The 23,756-nt window shown below is 27.7% G+C and overlaps 1 protein-coding gene across 1 annotated transcript in view; it reads left to right on the top strand.

Annotated features, from left to right (window-relative positions):
- The window catches only part of LOC136083896 (TNF receptor-associated factor 5-like), a 110,718-nt gene that overhangs the window by 69,807 nt on the left and 17,155 nt on the right, over positions 1-23,756 (top strand). The window contains exon 7 of the mRNA XM_065803814.1: positions 20,013-20,393. Coding sequence (XP_065659886.1) covers positions 20,013-20,393 — 381 coding nt within the window. The remainder of the gene's footprint in view (positions 1-20,012; positions 20,394-23,756) is intronic.

Here is a 23,756-nt window from a genome sequence, read left to right as displayed (position 1 = left end):
AGTTAGGAAACTGCTGAATGGTTAGATGAAAATAAAGTTGACGCAACAAATTTAATTGTACCTCAAAAATACGATATCCTTTTAGAGCGCGGAGAGTATTCACTACCCATTGTTTCAATCGATGATCACTTTAACAACCCAGGGGGAGATTATATTAAAGATATATAATACTATTTTCTTAGTTGATTATTTAATGTGATATCGACTATTATATAATATAATTTGATGAGATCTACTATTATATAAATGTATAATTTATTCAGAAAAAAATTCATTGGTTTTTAAGCACTTTTATTGTTTTTTAGGGGGAGAGTACACAAAAACTGACATCATATATAACGAATGACTGGCCAAAAATTAACAGTTTGACAAAGGGGGGAGGGGAATAGAAAAAGTGAGAAAAAAGACAGACATCATTTATGGATGACACCAAAGTGTTGCAACTAAAACTTTTAGTCTGAATGGTAAAAAAATATTTCCAATATTAAGTGCAATTGAACAGTTTTGTGTTCAATAAAGAGTATTTATAATGTATATGGTAAACATATAAATGTATAATAATAATATATATATATATATATATATATATATATATATATATATATATATATATATATATATATATATATATATATATATATATATATATATAATACATATGTAATAAAATATACAAGTAGTCATGACCCGTAAAATACGGGTCTTGGTTAATCACCTTTTCTTTACTTATTCTTTACTTCAATATGGTTTAGTGAGCGGTGGAAAAATAATTATATACATATATAAAAACTATACTTATTGTTTACTTTTTAAAACAATAAAATAAATTTTCAACAAAAAAACTTTAAACATTTTGGTAGACGTTGAGCAAATCGCTATTTATCAACGAATTGGATATCATTACCAGTCTAATAATATTTGGAATACCTGCTTGAAATGTGTGAAGAACAATTGGCATAAAATTTTTAAAAAACATGAAATGACATAAATATGTGGAGTAACGGACTTTACATGACCAGTATTACTATTACTGAATATTAATATATTACTGGTCATGGTAAGTCTATTGCAAATTTACCATTTTTTATAATTTCGCTTTATATTAATAATTCTTAAAAAAGAGCAAAATGTAAAAGTCTTTGTTTTGAGTAAACGATTAACTTACAGTACAGTATTAATTAATTGCTTAATTGTATTAATTGAATTATACAAAATTAATTAATAAAAATTAATTATAAATAAGCATAAAAAGTTAATAGAACCTTATCAAATAAAAAAAATTATAAGTTCCGTTCACGTTTTTTTTTTTTATAAAAGTCAACAGAAGTTGCAAAGTACTTAAAATACTTTACAACTCCTTAACATACTCCTTAAAATACTTTACAACTCCTGTAGACTATAAAAAAAGGAAATAATAACGCCGGCGGACCTTATTATTTTTTTCTTTGAAAAGTTTTTATTAATTTTTTTTTAGGCGACCTTCAGCTTATCAGGACTCTTATCCTGTTAATTTTAAAGAAAATGTAGCACGCCTTATAAATTTCAAGGACAGATTTGCTCACGCTAAGCCTCTTTTATATGATATGAAAGCACTCAATATATATAAGTTGAATGTTTTTAATATTCTTTGTTTTATGTATAAATGCAAGACCCAACTCTCACCCGTTTCTTTTCGTAACTTGTATTTACAAAGAGATAGAAATAAATATATTTTAAGGAACGATAATTTAATTCGACAACCATTTTCTCTAACTAATTTCGGAAAATATTTTATTTCATTTCGCGGACCATTTTTACGGAATAGTATAGTTCTAAATACTTTTAAAGATTTCTCTCAAGAATGTTATTATAATTCTTTTAAACAAAATTTTAAAAAACTCATATTTTCAACTGAAAATATACTAATCTACTTTAAAATATTAAAATTTTTTAAAAATCCCCTATCTATATTAGTATATGTATATATTTAATGTATAATCATTTTTATTTATTTTTTTGTTTGTTTTTTTATCCACAAGCAATTAGCGGTTTCTCTGTGACAAGACCTGATGGTCTTCTTTGAGTATCCGCGTTATTTGTATTTATTATTTATATCTTAACGATATCTTGACCTGATAACTTTTAATATTGTAATAAAGTTTTGTTTATTTAAATTGTAATAAATACTAGCAGTAGGCAACCCGTAATATGGGTTTTTAGTAATTAAATAATTAATAACAATTTAATTTTTATTTGTTTTTTCTTACGAATTATAAGTTTATTAATGTTTTTCTATTTCTGCTTAAATTTATTTTTCTTGGCTTCCTAGTTCAACTAAATTGTAAGCTTCATTAAAGATACAGTTAGCCTTCATTAAAGATGTATTACGGTTAAGTTAAATTCGAACGTTCGAACATTATATCTGCAAATAACAACAAAATCGTTACGTTAAAATATGACTTGGATTATGTGCGTAGATTATCCAAGTCTTATTTTAAAGTTGCGGAAAATTGTTTAGTTAAAATATCCGGAATAAATTTTCCCTTTTCTTTCTCTTATTTTTACTCTTAACTGAGAAGTTTCTAATTCTTTTCAAACTGTTCTTTATTTTTCTAAGAGTAATGAGTGAAGCTTAAAAAATAAATATTCACAAAAATTATGCCTTAACTTGTATGTTAATATAACTTAATAATATAACTTGTCAACTTGTATGAAAACAAATTCTTTAATTCAAGAACGCGATTGCTTTTACTCAACATTTTTGAAGTAATTGTTACGCTTTACGTCAATACAAATTTGAGCAAAATCGATAAATGTATTCACATTAAGGTGAGCAATTAGTCTAAAAGCGCTGAGTAAAAAGAGTTGATTTTTTTATTCACCTAGCATGAGCTGAAAAGATTATAAACAGATGTTAAAACCATATAAAACAGTTGTAAAAAGTATATTTAAACTTGTGTTTCCTTTTTTTTTAAAGAAATTTATTTACATGATATGTAATTAAATATGTAACAAAAATATATTTATATACATACATATAATAAAAACCCTTCATAAAACAAATTTTTCTTTAAAAACAATTGAATACAATTGAAAACAATTGATTCACATTAAAGGCACTTTTCAAAATCAGTTATATCAGCCGCCATCTACAGGACCGAGGCTATTGTAAAGAAGCCTATATTAAAGAAAACCATATTCAAATAATTAAAAATAGTTAATATCGATAGGGACTATGATTTAACATATTTTAAAATTTACGTGATTCCATATTAGCAGGAAATTATAGAAAAGTAAGTTAGTAAAAATTAAAAAAGAACAAAATAGAAACCGGATTTTTAAAAACTACTTCTCCCAGAGCATTTTGACAATGGTGTTCAGTTTTGAACCCAAAATCTTTTAATCAAAAGCTAACTCATTTAACTAATCTCATTCAAAGAGGAAAATAATTAATAATACTAAAGATAAAAAAAATTAATATGAGGTATAAAAATTGTACTGTAGTAATATCAAATGTTATCTTGGCTTTTAGTGAATGATTAAAAGCAGTTAGTGAAACTACCTGTAATCATTTTTAACGATAGACACCAACGGGATGGTAAGCCAAGCTGTCTATCAACACAAAACATTACAACAATAACATCACAACATTTACGCAAAGCATTAGCAAATAGCTTAAGATGTTTGTAAGATCGTAAGATCACATAACAATAAATATTAAAGGACATATTTTCTATATACATATAACTAAAAAAGGCCAGAAAACAGACATTAAATATGTAACAGTAAGGGATTGTCCATAAATTATGCAAAGCAATATATATTCAAAAAACAGAAGTAAGAGATATTAGGCTCTTATTTTTTAAATTTAAGTTTATGCCAAAAATTAGATAATGTTTTTGATAAAAAAAAATTTTGTTCTAATTGTCAGATTACTATTTTTTAATTTAAATAATGTTATTTTTTTGATCTAATTTAAAGTGCCCATATTACCAAGTGGTGTGGGTAATATGAGCACTTTTGCCACTTTTTTTAAAACCTCTGTATTTTTAATAAAAAATTTCTTTTAAATAATGAAAACAGGCTACAAAAATTAGAAAAATAAAAGCAACCAACAACAAACAAACGATTATTTAAATTTTTATTTTAACCAATGAACAACATTAATTCTTTTTGAGAATAAAAGTACATCAGCTCTAATTCGACCCTACTCGAAAGACCGCATGGAAAATATAACCACGCATAAAAAAAGTCTAGAAACTACTAAAAAACTAAGAAATAATGTATTTTACAGAATACAGAACCGTAAGTAACAATACGAACAATAGGCGAAAATGTGCGTAACTATGCGCACTAATAATAATAATATTCATTAGCGTATTAATATTTAGACTGTAATAAAGAACAAAACAAAACAAAACAAAAAAAAAAATTAAGTTTTCATCTATAATCTTTTTTCATTAAGAAAGTTGGCTCTTTAATGCATACACTTAATTTAATACTTTTATATCTAGGAATTATTTAAATATATTACTGTTACTACTAGTATTACTAAGCACATTAAAACCTTAAACTCTTTAATGACAATTTTCTAACGATGTTTTCATATTTTTGGAAATTTTAAAAAACTTTTAACTAAATTCTCTACCTTTCGTTTGTAATAGTATTTAATACCTTTTTATGTGTTAAGCACATACCATTTATCAACCTTTAAAAATATTTCACTTTGTATTCTAGAAAATTGAAATTGATATAAAAAAAAATTAGGTGTAAAAACAAAAGGATTTAAACCCACGCGAAGCGCTTCAGTCACTTAGGCATACTATAATATTATTTTTAACACTGTTTAATAAAATAGGGCTTTGTAAAAATGCATATAAATCAGGGGTGGCCACAATAAGGCCTGCGGGCCAACTCCGGCCCTCAGCAACCTTTTATCGGGCCCGTCAGGTAATTGTAAAGATAATAAAAAAAACTATCAACATATATAATATTAATAAATTATATAATATTTAAATTTATAAATAAATTTTAAAATATTTTTTGTAAAAAAACAATCGCTTTAAATAATTAAAAATATATTAAAAAAATCCTGCCGGCAATTAATCGCAGGATTAATTTCCGGCACTGCCGGCAATTACCATTTGCGTTTTTTAATTGTAAATGGCATCTTCAAAATCAAAACACCGAAAAATCTACAAGGAATGTCGTTTGTTTAATGATCAATGGCAAATTAAATACTTTTTTGTTGAATGTAATTCAGTGCTAGTATGTTTAATATGTAATGAATTGGTTTCAGTGTGCAAAGAATATAATTTAAGAAGGCACTATGATACAAAACATTCAAAAACTTATAATCAGTTTGTCAACGAGGTGCGGAAAGAAAAATCAATTAAACTGAAAAATAAGTTATTTGAACAACAAGATTTGTTAAAAAGGGGCAACACTGAAACAGAAAACGATGCTAATGCAAGTTATGAGGTGAGTCTTCTTTTAGCTAAAAATTGTAAACCATTTAATGATGGGGAAATTACTAAGGAATCTCTTGAAATTGTGTTCAAAAACATTTGTCCTGAAAAATTGAAAATTTTAAATAATATCTCCCTCTCAAGACAAAAAATTGCACGAAGAACATGGGATGTTGCTGATGATCTGAGTTTGTCATTGACTGAAAAAATAAAAGCATTTCAGAATTATTCAATAGCTATTGGTGAATCAACTGATATATCACAAACTGCTTAATTAGCTATTTTTATTCGTGGCATTGATAATGATTTTCTTGTTACTGAAGAGCTACTTGAAATCTATCATATGCAAGGCAGAACAACAGGAGAAGACATTTTTCTTGCCATCAAGAAAGTTTTTAAAAAGTTTAACTTGACTTACAACAGATTAATTTTACTTACATCAGATGGTGGCAGCTTAATGATTGGAAAAAAAATAGGTGTTGTTTCCAGACTGGAAAATAAAATGGCAGAAAAAAACTTGTCATTAATTAAGCTGCATTATATTATTCATCAGCAAATTTTACAGCAAAGACTATGGGTGTGAAAAATGTAATGTCTGCAGTAGTTAAAGCAATAAACAGCATTAAGTCCAGTGCATTACGAAGTAGGCAATTTGAGGCTTTTCTTGCTAAAAATGACTCTGAATATGGTGGTCTGCTTTATTATACTTGGGTGAGATGGATTTCTAGAGGTAATATGCTGAAAAGAACTTATGATTTGAGACAAAATATGTTGGATTTTTTCAAAATTATCAACAAAGATTATCCACCAGAGCTAGAAGAAAAAGAGTTTATTGAAAAATTTGCATTTCTAGTAGACTTGACCCAACATTACAATATACTTAACAAAGAACTCCAAGGAAAAGATCAATTAATTGGAAAAATGTACAACATTCTAGCTTTTCAGTTGAAATTAACTTTGTGGGAGCAGCAGTTACGCACTGGAAATTTCAGTCATTTTCCAACTTTGGGTAAGCTGAATCCTGGAATTACAGCAAAGTTTGTTACCTGTATTACTGAATTGAAAACAAGATTTTCAAAAAGGTTTGCAGATGATAAGAATCATGCAGACAAAATCCAATTGTTCACAGTGCCATTGTCTGCTGATATTGAAACTGTGCCAGATTAATTCCAAATGGAGTTATTTGATCTTCAATGCAGCGATGCTTTGAGAGAAGCATATAATAAACAAAATTTATTGATATTTTACAAAAATCTTGACCAAAATAAGTACACAAACTTAGTCAACATTACAAAAATGATGGGTGTCTTGTTTGGTAGCACATATTTGTGTGAAAGTGTTTTTTCTCGTATGAAATTTGCAAAATCCATAACAAGATCTCTACTGACAGATACTAACTTGCAGAATACATTAAGAATCGCAATCAGTCAGTTGCCTATTGACATTAAAAATATTGTGAAAAAAAGGCAGGTTCGTGATTACCAATAAACTATAATTTGTATTATACCTAATAGCCTTGTGACCAGCATATGCTGTTAGCTAGTAAATATGTGTGTTTGAGTGTTATTCTTTTGCAAATCAATACTTTTAAATAAAATATTTTTAAAAAATTTATTTATAACCATTTAAATATACTACTATTACTACTACTATTACTAAGCACATTAAAACCTTAAACTCTTTAATGATAATTTTTAAAATCTCCGGGCTCATTTATCAGTTGAAAAGCTAACTTTGGTCCTTATCAAAAAAGTGGCCACCCCTGATGTAAATCAAAATTAAACAAAAATTTCCGCAATAAAATTTTTAAGTAAATGTAAATCTGTAATATTTGATATAATTTTTAATACTTTGCATAATTTGAAATTTGGTGTGAAGAGATTTTTCCTCAAGTTTAAGCCCACACCTTAAGTGCTTTTTGAGATATGGGTCCTCTGTTTAGTCTGCAATAAGCAGAAAAAGCATAATTAGATGTCTAAATTCAAAAAAAAAAAAAATTAAGACATGATAAAAGAAGTAAAAACATTAAAGATTAACGCTACAAATCAATATACCTGTTGTGGATGCTATTTCTAGAGCATTGTTAAAAGATAGTCAAAATCTGTGAAAAAAGACATTTATTGCAAAGACAATTAGCTATTACACAAAATAAAAAAAACAAAGCAGCTATCGGTGCAAACAAATTTTGCAATTTGATTAGAAAATAACATTTTTCTTACCTTGATTGCGACAAATTAATTTCTTTTTAAACTATTAGCAAATAATTAACATAGCAAAATTAAACAATTAAAATTTACTATATTAAAACCATATTGTTACATAAGACAAAATGAAAATATAAAGTATAACTAAAAAAGTAAAATAACAACTAAATTTACTATGCGAAGCTTATTATACCTAGTTCTCGCAGAGCCTGATTTCTTTTATTTTGATTACTATTTATTTCAGCTTGCATAGGCTCATCTCATTCATTTCGACGACGATTTATGTCAGCTCGCCTATCCTGGTTTCTTTCATTTTGAGAAAGTCTAATAATTTCACTTCTTAAATTATCAGACATAATTAAGCATCAATGGAGTAAAAACAATACTTAAAATAATAAAAGCTGAGCTTTATTTTTAGATTGACTTTGTGCATTTCTAACTTAAACTTATCCAAAATACAGCGTAAGCAAATAAAACAGAGCGTAATTTAATAATCTCATTCTATTCGGGACTTTCATAAGGGGTGGTTCGGGCGTATGAGATTTCGGTGAAATCTTCATTGGGGATAAATAAATCCGTAACTATAACATTTAACATCCGGTTTTTGAAAATAAAATACAATGGATGATACTTTACTTAAAAAAAAAAGATTGTATAAAATGGCTAACAGACCATGGCTTATCAACAAGTGGCTCTTTAGACGAGTTACATATCAGAATCAATAAATTTAAACTGTATCCATCCCAAACTGTAAAACTAAAAAGAAAGGCAGAAAGAATTTGTGTTTTTAAAATTTTCTTGGATCCTACAAATATCCCGCCTTTAACTGCTCCTTGGACTAGTGACGATTCATGGTATCCTTATATAACGTCATCTATGTTTTAAAAGTATGCTTCAAATAAACGAGAAGGCAGTTTGGGACATAAACAAAAAGGGTTTATTATTTTAACTAGCAGAAAAATTGTGACTGAATGCTTAAACAGATTTTAGTTTACCTGATACGTTGTTTGTTATAGGACTTATAAAAATTTTTTATTGAGAACAAATTCGTCCTGCTGTAATTTTATTTAAAAAACAACTTTCCACAAAAAGCTTATTGTGAATGTCTTGTTAGTGTCAGTGGGCTGTTTTGCCATGTTCTTGCATTGTTTTTACTTTTAAAGCACTTTTATGAAACAAAATTAAAAAGATTATCTCTTACTTGTACTGAACAACTTCAAAAATGGCATTGTCAGAGTAAAAAAGGTTCAATACCTATGGTTCCATTTCGTCAAATTAAACTTACTTCAGCACATTTTGGTTCAAAAAAAATTAATCAAAATGTACATGAGGAAAAAGTTATTGTTGCAGACCCAGAAAATTCAAAATTCAAAAGGAATGTTCTTAAAATAAAACTTAATATAAAGTCTAAAATAAAAGATACACAAATTCCTTTTGAATCGCATTGTTACAAAGTTTTATCTAAATCAAGTTTTAAGCATTCATCACTTTTTGACCACCTTAATTATCGCTTTTAAAAAATGGCTGTATGTTGCTTGATGGATCATGATTAAGTTAAAGAAAATCAAACCTATAATTCTAACCTTAATTTTCCAGATATTAAAAAGTTAACCACAATAAAATATAATACTAATCGTTTAATGGAAAGAACAATTTATACTATTACTAAAAATAATATATTACAAAAAAAAGAAGGTAATTTTGGTAACCTTCAATTTAGAAAAAACTTTATTTTCCGCTGGCGAATAATACCGGGGTTGTAAGCAAAATTCTCAATGGTACATATACATTAGGAATGATGTCATTCAAACTGTTTTTTTTTAAGATAAGGCAATGTTGTTTTAGGGCAGCTATTTTTCGGTAACATCGGAGATATGATTAAAATAGTTCATTCCTATTGACGTCACTCTTACCATTAGCTGTCAAAGCGAAAGCAGATTTTTGCACTTTTTTTTAATTGAATCTGTTTCAATTTTTTTTTTTTTTATTATTTATTTTCATGTTATAAAGGAATTTGAAATGTTTGCCTTGATTTTCCATCTGTTTAATCATTCTGACGAAAAACTAACTGCAGTACCTGAACTATAAAAAAAAAAGTTTATTTTGAAAGACTCCTTCGCCGATTTAGTATGTCTGTCTTTACCTTCAAAAAATTGCCTTTTGAACTTGACCACAACTTCATCCGAGAATTTTGGATCAATGTAAAGTGTTTCAACCAGTTCCATTGCATCTCTAATAACACTATACAACCCATAATCCGATCTCATGTTCTTCAATAAAGTCTCGCCATTTTCATTTAGTTTCAAAGCCCTCAGCAGATAAACAGTTTTCACCCGAAGTGTTTTGCTTACAAATATAAATCTAAACAAGGCATTATACCAAGTGACAAACAGCATAGCAATACATTTTCCAAAACCATCAATCTTGGAATCTAACGGGGATTCATAAACACCGACATAAACATCAATACGGTATTGCGAACGTGTCTATCCTTCTCCCCCAACGGGTTTTACTTAGAGGTTTTACATTTAAATCTTTTACTCAATTTGTTAATATACTCCATTTTTGGGTAGCTCCAAAAAAAGTTGTAATTCTTTTGAATATTGCTAAAAAGGTAAACAGCTAAGGTGCAGGAAAGTGCTGCATTACTGACAACAAGGTTCGATAAATGGCTCCCTCAAGAAGAAAAAAAGGCTTGTGAGTTAAGGTTAAGGACTCTTTTTTTTAATGATATTCCTTTTTTCAAAGCTCGTCTAACAAGCAAGCAGTCAATCTTTGCCCAAATGTGAAAGCGACCTGAATTAAAGAGAATTTAAGAAAATGTTTCTTTACCGTTTCTACTTTTTCTAAAACTGCATAAACAAACCGAACTTCAAGTGATATTTGTTCTGTACAACTTACGTCTGGAATGCATTCCAAAATTAAGGATAGTACAAAGCTTTTTGCAGTTTGCACAAGTTACACTTGGTAACTTTGCAGTAAAGAAGGCATCTAAACTTTTTTAATTTAACAGTGTCACATTTTGAAATGTGTTGAACAGGTTTTTACAATTTTTTATTGTCTCTATTGAAAACTTGTTCCACAACCTTGTCCTTAAGTACCAAGACGTTGTACAATAAAAAGAGAGAAGTGAAAATTAAAGTTTTTGTTTTCAAACAAAACTATGTAATGTATTTGTATACAATATATTTTTCAAAAAAGGTTATACCTTAAATAAAAATGGCGAACTAGACGTACTTGCACATGTATTTGGTTGTAAATTAAAGCGGTCTTAAACAGAAAAAGATTTAACCGCTTTATCAGGAATGTCTATTAAATCTTGAGGAAATTTTCCTCTGACGTCATCTGTTCCAAGCGTACAAATTGTTTCTGTTTGTTATGAATTATAAAAATGGTTAATTGTGCACTTAACAACTAGCATTAATAAAAAATATTTTATTAATAAAACCAACAGCTATTATAGCTTAAATAACGGCAATCAGTTATCTCTAAAAATTATTATTTTGTTTTTGTTAACTAACTTGAGAATATTAAATGCACTTTTACATCAAATCGTACCTGCAATTGATGCTGATTATCGTTCGGACCTTGTTCTTTCGACCTGAAAAAATTTAATCAATATCTCTGCTTGTTTTTATTCTTCTCCCTCCATATCTGATTTGCATTTACTATAAAAGAAACCTGAAAGTTTCTTTTTTTCCGCCATCATGATTCACAAACTTATTCTTTTAAAGAAATACCTAATTACTACTTTTTTCTGTAATTACTTTTAATTGAAGTGCAGAGTAAATTCATATAAATCAATAATTTATAATATATACTTGCCCCCTAAATTTAAACTTAAAAGCAACACGATTTAAATAAACAAATAACTCACAAACATATAAAACGCAAAAAATAACTAACTAGTCTTTGATTTAATTATTTTTTTCATTGCTGGGCAAAAATGAAAAACTAATTAGTCTAGGATAAAAAGATTGGCGCCCCTAATATGGTTCTTGTGCAGTCCCGGGGTTTATCCTTTACTACAAAAGTCATCAAAATAAAAAGTTTTCGATCTTATTAATAATTAAGCTGATGAAGTAATGTTTTCGATCTTATTACTGATTAATCAGATATAACCAGATTATAAAGACTTTTTCTCATTGCGTGGTCAAAAATATAAAGAGGAATATTAAAGCGCCTTGCATGCTAAATCTACACGAATAAAAAACGGCAGCGGCAGAACCAGCAGTGTTAAGCTCAGCAAATAATATTTAGTGAAAAACGATAATGATGATTTCGAGTTAATTTTTGTTAAAAATGTTAAAAAAGTAGAGTATAAAACACTTAAGAAGATAGGCAGCACACGTTGCTTTAATAGTAAAATAATTTGAAAGGTAAAAAGTTTCTGATAGATATTTTTACGGTTTGAACAATTGCTTGACTCCGTTTATTTGGTGAAAACAATAAGTTTTTTAAATTCAAAGCCTTTCATTCAATTTTTTTTTAACTATGACTTTATTGATACTGCCACAAGTCCTTTATCTTTCAAATAGCGTACATTGCAAAGACAGTAAACGTGTAACGTAAAATCTGAATGGAGAGATGATTTTAAGTTCCTATTTGAGTTGCGCAAAGCATGAATTACTTGTAAGAATTTTGGCCAATATCCAAACAATCATTAAGTACAAATATCTCAATTTTAAACTTTTTTTTAAATAAGAAGACTATGTCTCGCAAATTTTTTTTAAGTGCATTACAGATAGCTTATTCACACTTATACAAAATCGTAAAATTGCTACCTTAAGGTAAAATACATGTAGGACATTTACCTTGGGATATGCACATATTAGGATATGTACCTTCGAATATACAAATATTAAGATATTTTCCCAAGGGTGCATATCCTATTATGTAATATATCTTCAGTAAGGAATAGTTTTCTACACTCAATATAGAACATCTTTGCTTTAAGGTAAAAAATCGTACGACAAATCATTTTATTACAATTACATTTAATACAACTTTCTACCTTAAAAGGGTGAAAATTAAACCTTTCAGATACATCTCTCTGGAAGTTAACAAAATCTTTCCTTTCAGATAAATCAGGTCACTCTAACGAACATATCACTTTATTTAAAAATATCATCTCTGACAACATTTCATTGATTATTATTTTTAATAACTATTTTATAAACGTTGCAGTGTCATCTAGTAGCTCAAACTTTATACATTTGTCTTTATCTTCTTGCTGTATCGACCCAGTTGATGCAGATATTAAAAAGTGTATTGATAGTCCCAGTATAATAAACAAAAAGAATAAATTTAGTTTGTGTTCACTCATTTTCCAGTTCCATCATATCACGCCTGATGATATTACAAAAATTATAGGGTCTATAAATAATAGGAAAAAGACTTGTGGTGTTATAGCAACTTTTATGTTAAAATATTATATTGTTCTTTTTACGAACAATCTTGCAGATTGAATAAATAATGGCAAATACTAGTCACTTCTAAAAATGGCTGATGTTATATTATGTTTTAAAAAGAACGACCCAACTGATAAGTCGAACTACCGTCCAATTAGTATTTTACCAATCCTTTCTAAAGTTTTTAAAACTATTTTATATAAACAAATTATGATATTCATTAAGCCTAGATTTGATAAACTTTTGTACGGTTTACGAATATGTTGTAGTACATAACATGTTTTTTTTTTGTTACTTAATAAGTGGCATGATGTATGTATGTATTTCGTCATAAAGAATTATTTTACAAAATTAGACTTTTACAAAATGTATATACGCGGCTGGGGCAAGAAGAAAACAAAATCAGTCTTATCGCCAAGCCCCTTCAAAACAAGAATATAAATAACAAAATATTACAATGTAATATATGTATAAAATACATATATAAATGCAAATATAAAAAATGATTTTTACACATACATAATTTTATTTCTTTTCAAACTTTTATTTATTAAGATTTCGAATTTTAAAATAAATAAAAATAAGATAAAACATGAACATGAACATGAACAACAAAGAATGGTAAAAATTTAGATTAAAATCAAAAATAAATATGATCAAAAATAATGTAAATAACAAGTAAATAAAACGAGTGATTACTCCTATTTAAAAGTTTCAGAAGAAGTCAAGCTCGTTGTCAATTATCAAAAGTTTATTATTCTTTTTTTTTTAAATTGATCGAGGGAAGGAATTTTTTTAACTCATTATCCAATAATGTGTTCCATAACTTAGGTCCTCTAATTGCAATCGAGAACTTAGTAGCGGAATAATATGCTTTTGGTTGAATACAGTTGTTATTTGAAAATCTTGTTGGGTATAAATGATTTATTTTTTCAAAAAATGAGTTAAATAAAATGGGTGTCATTTTATGATCTACTTTGAACATAAATATAAGAATATGATATAAATTAGGTTGAAATACGTTGAGTATTTTAAATTTATTAAAAAGAAATTTAGTGTGCGAAAGGCGATCCACATTTAAAATAAATTTTACAGGATGTTTTTGTTTAATTAAAAGCATTTTAAATTTAGATACATTAATGGTGCACCAAGCAACGTTAGCGTAATTTAGATAGAAATGAAAGTAATTTAGATAGCAAAGAACACTCTCTTTTGACAAAAGAGTTATTAATAAAAAAGCTCAAAAGGTTTTAAAAGAACGTTGTTTATATCATGAAGACGATGGAAGAAAGTATAACAAATTATTCGATATAAACTATTTGCGTAGTTTTGCAAGCTCTTTGCTCATTGTTGCAAATAAAATACTAACATCTTTATTAGAATAAAATACATTAGTATCGTCGGCAAATAAAATTTAGTTTAAGATATTGGAAAATTTACTCATTTATATATATATAAATGAGATAAGTCGTTTATATAAATGAGAAACAAAAGCGGTACTAGAATTGATCCTTGGGTACTCCGTAGTTAATTGTTCATTAAATCTGTTTTTTAGCCATCATATAAAATGCGTTGAATTATGTTCTTCAAATAACTCTTAAACCAATCTAAGTTAGAATTTATGATACCATAATTTTTAAGTTTATATAGGAGAATATTATGATCTACGGTATCAAACGCTTTGCTTAGATCAATAAAGACACCTAAAGTAAATTTTTATTCATCAAAAGCTTTAAATATTTCTTGTAAAAGATTAATTATTGCATGATCGGTCGAATGACCGGATTTAAAACCAAATTGTTTATTGTAAAGAATACTATTTACATTTAAGAACTAATAAAGTCTATTATACAATACACTAGTGAACGGAAACTTTCGGCTTCGGCCGAAACCGAGACCGAAATTTTTGTTTCAACGATTTTTTTACTTTTCCTGTTTCGGCCGAAATTTCGGTTCGAACCGCAACCGAAATGAACCGAAACTTTTATAAGATTTTTTTTAAGTTTTAATTTAGAGTGGGATCATGACGGTTTCCTAATTGTAATCGTTTGTTAGTAAATCAATTTTTAATTATAACAATTGTAGAAATTTTAATTGAAATCACGTTACAAAATAGTTTTAAGTTACTATTCTCAAATCATTCTTAAAATAAATTAACATTTAATTAAAGCAACCCATACCAATAATTTCATCAAAAGTTTCTCAGTGCTAAATTTTACAATGGAAAATCATCGATACATAATCGATACTGGCTTGAGGAAGCATTTTACCGTGACAGCTAGTGATTTCAAATACGGAACTTGCAATATCTGATATTTAAAAATATGTCGTTGATCGCACAATCCAAAACTTCAATCACTTAGCGGGCTTTCATCACATTTAAGAAGTCGTTTACTCTAAAAAATCTCCTAACTCAAAAGCAATACTCACAACAACAGTCCTGAAAATATACCAACTTCAGATCAAGCTGAGCCTATTACAATAACAAAAAAAGAACAATACCCTTATTTGACACCAGAACAAAACAGCAGAGGGCTGAAATGTTGCAATTTGCAATGCCTGGTTAGGTTGACGATATCCCAAAAATTTATTCAAACTCCGAAGAAGGTCTGAAGTTTCATAGATTTATATTAGAAAATAACATTAAAAGCAAAGTTTTTTTTTTTTTTTTTTTTTTTTTTTTTTTTTTTTTTGGTGCCCCAAGAAGTCCTAACGGTCTTGTCACAGAACACCGCGGAAGTGCATTTAACCAGGAAGTTCACGCCTCCTTCCTTACCGTGACGCGAAAATTTGTCCAGAGCTCGTTTCGAACCTGGATCTCCTGCTTAAGTTTGATTTGGCAAAAGTAGCAAAGAGATTCCTTAGACCTTCACCAACGTCTACCGAAGTAAAAAGGTTGTTTTTAACTGCTGGAGACATTCTTTCAAATGAAAGAAACAGACTTTTGCCAGAAAACATGAAAAAAAATGTATTCCGCAGAGATAATATAATTCAATTATTACCTTTAATTATTGAAACGTCTTGACATATTATAGTTTTTATCAAACTATGATACATGGTGATTGCTTAGATATATGTAAAATAGTTTTTTTTTTGCTTTAATTTGGTGATCATAAAAGGTTCAGGAATTTTAAACATTCTTTTTCAAATTTCGGCCAAAATTTCGGTTTCGGTTTCGGCCGAAATTTCGGTTTCGGTTTCGGCTACGGCTTCACTGAACCGAAATTTCGTTACTTTCGGTTTCGGCTCAATTTCAGTTTCGGTCAATCCCTACATTACACGCTCCAAAATCTTGGAAAAACTATTTAGAACTGAAATTGGTCTGTAGTTGGAAACATTAGAAGGATCACCGGTTTTAAAAATCGGTGTAACCTTTAGACTTTTTTAGTTTTTCAGGAAAAACTCTATGTTTTAAAGATAAATTAAACATATGTAAAAGCGGTATTGTTATAAATTTTAGTGAATTAATAACGACATTATTGCTGGCATCACCAAAACCTGAACTTTTGTTAGATTTTAACATGGATACTGAATTCATTAATTCTTTCTTCGTAAGTTCATGATTAGGCATAATTGTATTATTTGATGCCAAGTATGATTTAAAGCTTATCTTAGATGGTTCAAATTTAGCGGCTAAACTTTTACCAACATTTACAAAAAAGTTATTAAGCCTTTCCGCTACCATAGATTTATCAACAACTAATTTATTTTTTTTTCTAAATTTCTGTCTTTTTTTTCTGTCTAAATTTTTCTTGCCAATTATTCCCTTAAAAATGCGCCATGTGTTTTGTGAAACTTTTTATTATTTGATCTGAATAGTAATTAGTTTTTGAACGTCTCAAAATTAACTCAAATAAACGCTTATAATTTTTATAGTAAGTTTTTTTAGAGTTCTTTTTTTAAGATATTTGCAATATAATCGGTGTTTTATTTTTGAAGATTTAACAATTCCCTCTGTTATCCAAGGGCTTAAAAGGCTTTTTTCTTTTAAAAATTTTTGTAAATTTGGGAAATGCTTTATTATAATATTTAAGATATTTAGCTAAAAAGATATCATCGGCTTCATCGGCATTTAAATTTAATAGTTTCGTCTCATTTTTCAAATGATATAACATCATGAAAAGTTTTAATGGAGGTATTGTTTATTAGTCGTTTTGTTACTTTCCTTTTGTGAGAATAAGACTTATTGCATTTATTTGAAATAATAAAAAAGTGGTCTGAAATATCCGTTTTAAATATTCCAGTTTTTATTTTTGATGTAAGAAATTCATTGGTAAAAATTTGATCTATTGATGTTACACTAGTCTTAGTTACACGCGTGGGTTTATTGATTAATGGTATGTAACCAGATTGAAAAAAAGACATTAAAAAAATTATTAAAATGCTTATTAACGTAACAGTCAAAAATGTTGAGGTTAATGTCTCCGATAAAATACACACTTTTATTAAAACTTGATTTTTTTTAGTTATTTTTTTAATGTTGTCTTTAAATGCATTAATTTTTCCTGAGGCGATCTATATAATACATGCACAATATTTCTTCAGGTTTTGCTAAAGATTTCCACGCATAATGATTCGCAGTCATTAGTGGTTGAGCTTATATTTTGCATAAATTTGTATGATAATGAGTTAATAATGAAATATACATAAACCCCCACCTTCCTTGCCCCAACCTCTTAATTGGTGTACCATATTGTAATTAGGTATTTTGAAATTTGAATCGCTTTTGATATTTTTATCATGACACCATGTTTCACTAAGACAAATAATGTTTAAACTAATTTTAATTTTATATAAAAATTGTTTCAATAATTCAAAATTTTTTTGAATACTCCTAATATTAATATGGAGAATTGAAAATGATTTATCGTCCATTCCTTCCGTGATATTTAAGTTATAATATAATGGGCTAATATGTTTAATTACTTCATCGTTATTATGAAAATTAAAATAAGGATCCGAATTTTGATTTAAAAGTGTTGAATTATTAATTTCAAACGTTTTAAACTCAAAATCGGATCTGTCAGTTTCGTCAGCCATTTTAAATAAGAGTAATTTGATTAAAAAGTAAAATAACATAATTCAAATATTTGATTTTTTAAATTTCTTTACAATTAATTTATCATATATAACAATACAATGATTGTATTAATATAATGATTGTGTTAATAATGGAGGCGTTGTTGGATCAATATTAATAGGCCTCTCAAAAGCATACGACTATATCTGGCATGACTTAAAAATTGCTAAATTAAACGCCTGTGGTTTTTCGAAAGAAATTCCTAATCGCTTGCTATCCTATATTTTCGTCTAAGACAAAGGGTAAAAATCTTCTGTCTCAAATTGGGTGGATATATTACCTGAAGTGCCTCAAGCGTCAATCCTTGGACCTATTTTGTTCAATATCTTTATAAAGGAATTATTTTTATTTATTAAAGATACAGAACGTTGTTATTTTGCTGATGATAACACTATTTATGCTTGTGATTATAGCTTTGATGAGGTTATTTTTTGTTTGCAAAAAGAAGCCACCAAAACCATCTACTGGTTTCAGTTAAACTCGATGGTTGCAAACCCAGATAAGTTCCAATTTCTTATAGTTGGTTTAAAAAGCACAAAAAATCTATCGCTAAAAATAGGTAATATACACACTAAAAAAAAAAGGTAGAAATTTCTATCTTAGGGTAGGATATGTGACATACCCTTAGTAAGGTATAATTTTTTACCTTTTAAGGTAGAAAATTATATTAAAAACAATTATTTGTCATTTTCTAACTTAAAGGTATAATTTTCTACCTTATAAGGTAAAAAATTATACCTTACTAAGGGTATATCACATATCCTACCTTAACTAAAAATTTCTACCTTTTTTTTTTAGTGTGTAAGGTAAAATTTCTTGGTACAACAATTAATAAAGATGTAAAGTTTGGGGAACACATTAAAAGTTATGCGGTAAAGCTGATTGTAAACAGATAGTCTTATCACGTATAAGAAATATTTTCTCCCGTGATAAATCTATTTTGCTGTTTAATGCTTTTATGTTGTCTAACTTTTCTTATTGTCCTTTAACTTGGATGTTTTGTTCAGAAAAAGATGACAAAAAATAAATAGAATTCATAAAAAAGCTCTCAGTGTAGTCTATAAAAGTATTGGTTTGTCTCTGGATGAATTATTAAATTTTGATAATATTCCAATATTCCATCTAAAAAACTTGAGATTTCTTATAACAAAAACTTTTAGTTTTTTTTATAAGAAAAGCCCTATTTTTTATAAATCTTGGATTTAGACTAAATCCAAGATTTATAAAAAATATTTTTACTGTAAAAAATCTTACGTATAAATTCCGTTGTAGAAAAAACTCATTTTACCTCCTAAATACCTCCTAAGGGCTCATATTTAAAGCTTTATGCTGTATGTTATATAGAGCCACCTCGTTCTGGAACACTCTAAGTAGTGAGATCATCCGCAAAAAGTCTTGAGTTGTTCAAAAAACATTTCTAAAACTGGTATGGTAATAATTGCGTTATTAATATAAATTAGTAGTTTTTAAAATTTTGTTTCATTTTTCACTGACTTAAAGTTTTTAAATTAAAAAAAAACAACCTTACAAAACATATATCACAATATCTACTCTGAATTACAAACTTCTAACTCGATTTTAGTGCGTAAATTTTTGATTACTTGCTTCATTATAGTCATGACTTTTTAATTCTAGGCCCATGATTGTTAATTGGCTACTTTTAATTGCAAGAAGGAGGGGGAGGGGAGCGGGAGTAGAAAATAACAGTAAATAATAGAGGCCGCATTATTTGATATTTTTTCTCCTCTTTCTTCTCTTTAACTTTTGTATCATTAAAAGAAGTGTTGATATTGTTTTGATATGTGTAATATAAATAATGTCTTATCTTAATTTATATGAAAATAATTCGGATATTTGTTATATTAAAAAGGGAATGAGAAAAGAACATGAAACGCACGCCAATTCTTCAATGCAAAATCATCTTTCAATGGCAATATCAAAATTGGACGCACTTGAAAGCAAAATTACGTTAACAGTGGATACACTTGAAAATAAAATTGCGTCAAACGTGAAATCACTTGAAAATAAAATTACGTTAACAGCGGATGCACTTGAAAAAAAAATTATGTCAAAAGTAGAATCACTTGAAACCAAAATTGAGTCGAAACCGGTTGCACTTGAAAATAAAATTACGTCAGCAGTGGATGCACTTAAAAATGAACTTATTTCAAAAGTGGATGCACAAAAAGATAAAATTATGTTACATGAGAAAAATTTGGAAACTATAATGGCGTTTCTTGCAGTTGAAACGGTAAGAAAATAAATTAAATAAAAACGAGTTTTAAAGTAAATAAAAATAAAAACAAAAAATTTACAAAAAAGTATATGTAATTATCAAATACTGACTAATTGCGTTCAGCCGTGAATGTTTTTTGCTCAGAGTTGAAAAGTAAAACTTATAATATTTAATATATAAAAAAATAAAAAATAAAAAAATAGAACATGCAACAAAATGAAATTAAAAGAAAAGATTGAAAACTTTTTTTTCTATAAATGAAAAAGTCTAGAGCATATAGTTATTATTTTTTTTATTTAAAAAAAAGTTTTCTTAGGCAATCAATTTAATCGTATAAAGTATCAAAAAACGTTTTAGGTCGGATAGAGTGGAGCTGGTTGAGCAATTTTTACTTAATACAACAGATCTCATGAACGGTCTTACATAATTTTTTTAATATTTGAAAAATAATTTAAGCTGCTAAAAATTTGTTAAGACAAAAGTATATTTTTTGATTTTTTTTTTTTTATATATTGCCTAAAGTTTGCGGATCTGTTCAACCCGGCCCAGCAGGGTAAGTTAAGCAATAGTGTGTGGTAACTTGCACAATCGACAAATAAATGAATATGTATGGTACGACACTTGAGTGAACCATCAAAAAAACTTTGAATAACAGTAAGCGTGTGTATTGATTAACTTTTTATTTTATACTCTTTAATGACGTAAGTAAAAAAAGTGAAAAACTTAAATCGTGAGAAAGTCTCAAAAAATGTAAAAACATATTTTTGTACAACTATCTTTAACTTTGAAGCCCCATTCAAACATCACTAATTTTAAAATTATATATAAATAATGTACCGCTCTATTATTTCTTATAAAACTTGTGATCTTTGTTTTCGATGGTTCAGTTTAATTTATTTTTCTCAAAGCTGCTCAACCTACCCCTCTTGGCAAGGTGACGCATTAGTCGTGTTTTAAAAAGGGCAGTAAACTTTATAAAAAACAGTTAATTTTATTCAAAAGTCTGAAGAATTAGTAAATTATTACCATTTAAGTGATAGTAGATAAAATAGTTATTAAGTTTACAAGAGAAAACTAGCATTAAATTTTTTTAACTTTTGGTCCTAAATTTTTTTAATTTTTGGTCCTAAATTTTTATAATTTTTGGTCCTAAATTTTTTTAATTTTTGGTCCTAAATTTTTTTAATTTTTGGTCCTAAATTTTTTTAATTTTTGGTCCTAAATTTTTTTAATTTTTGGTCCTAAATTTTTTTAATTTTTGGTCCTAAATTTTTTTAATTTTTGGTCCTAAATTTTTTTTTTAATTTTTGGTCCTAAAGTGCCCATATATCTTAACCAATAGCTTTTCAGCAATCTTTTGTTGCATATTTTGTTAAAATTTTAATTCCCTAACTTTCATCTTTTAGATGTTTTGCACGTGATGGGTAGTTTTTGAGATATTTTAAATGCCAAACTTGCCCTTACGCTCTACTAGACCCGCTCTACCCTCCTAATATTGGTTCTATCAAAGTAATTAAAAATTTAAAAAGCAAAGCTGTAAATTTGAGTGAAAAACTTAATAAGATTTAAATCTGAAAAAGAAAGTTTTTCTCTGATATTTGGGTGGTGTAAGTTGTTTTGGGAACGGAAAAACGACTAAAATATGCATAGTTATAAATGAAAAAATAATTTTATGTAAACTTTTTTATATACTCAGTAAATATTAAGTTTAGTGTTAAGGAAACTTTATATTTGGTTCAAAAAATGAAAATGAAAAAGTTTTTGTAAAGTTTTTTTTTTCTTTAGTATTTTTTTTAACCATATTTTTTAATTTTTTTGTGAGGTAACTTTGTTTTTATAAAAATTGTTAAGATTTCGGCTTTACAAAAACAAAACAAAAAAATCTAAAAATATCTTGTCTTGGATTTGGTTGTTTAAATAGAAAAGATACCAAAAAGTATAATTTTTTGGGAGAAAGGATTTACATTAAGAAAAACACACACAACTTATATTATTGATTTCGTTGTCATGACCCGTACTACACGGATTGTGGTAAGTTTGTTCCACACCCGACTATTTCCTATTTTTTTCCTAATTTAGTTTCTATACTTTAATTTATTTTAGTAAACAGCAAAAAACTAATCAATTAAAAGTTCGGTTTAAAAGTTTTACTTTTTTATTTTTTGTTAACTAAACAATTAATTTACTTATGACCTGTACTTATTTACTACAATATTTTTACGTAATAAAAGTAACATTTCTTTCTTTATTTATTTATTTACCCTGACGCCACTAATACTGGATTATACATAGTTTTTTTTTTTTTTTTACTCAAATGTTAAACTGTAAACTGTATCAAGTAATGGTACAAGATTGAAAAAAAGCAGTACAGCTCAAGTTGAACAAAACAGTATAGCGAGACTGTTCTGCTTTGTTCAATTTGAGACAGACGATGCTGAAACCACATTTCCAATAAACTATTCTATACATTAACAATTTTATTAGAAAGGAAACACTTGTTGCTGTTTAAATTACAATGGTGTTTGTACAGTTTAAAGTTATGACCACGATTACCCAAGTAAGAATTAAGAATAAAAACATTTAATACGTTAGAGTCCAATTTACCAATAAGAACTTTGTAGCATAAAACTAAATCTTTAAACATTCGTCAATATTCTAACGTATTGAGCTTTGATATGGCTAGACGCTTATCATAGCAAACTGAGCACAAACCAGCAATTTTTTTAGTAAAGAAACGCTGTACCTTTTTTAATTCTATTCATTAGCCATTGTAAGGTGACCATACAGAAGAACAATAATCAAGCATAGATCGTACATAAGTACAATAGGCTTTAACCATCTGCAATCTATCTCGTGAATAAAAAGATTTTAGAATAAGATAAGATATAGATAAGGCCCTTGACATAGCTTTATGTACGATAAGATTGATATGTTGATTAAATTTAAGATTCCTATCAATGATAACTCCAAGATCACTTATACAGTTAACATGAGCAAGTTCATGGTTATTTATGGTATAAACGCGATGAGTTATGTTTTGACTTTAGTTGCAATTGTACAAACAAAGGATTTTTCAGTTGCTATTTGGAGTTGCCAAGTACAACTCCATTGGTACAAACAATTAACAGCTGCGTGAAGATTTGACTGGGGGCCACGTACATCGTAGACCGAATATAATTTAACATCATCACCAAAAAGTTAAGGTTTGACATCAAACTCTTAATTAATGTGGCTCAAATTATTAATAAACAATAAGAAAAGAGTAGGCCCTAGAACGCTTCCCTGTGGGACACCGCTTATTAAAGACATAGTGCGGGAAGTACCATTTTATAAATTTACCACCTATGATCTCATGTGCAGAAAATTAGTTAGCCAATT

Source organism: Hydra vulgaris, chromosome 08 (assembly GCF_038396675.1).
Source record: "Hydra vulgaris chromosome 08, alternate assembly HydraT2T_AEP".
In the NCBI taxonomy this organism is placed as follows: domain Eukaryota; kingdom Metazoa; phylum Cnidaria; class Hydrozoa; order Anthoathecata; family Hydridae; genus Hydra; species Hydra vulgaris.
Note: the sequence above shows the minus strand (reverse complement) of the source record. Positions and strands in the feature narration are given on the sequence as shown.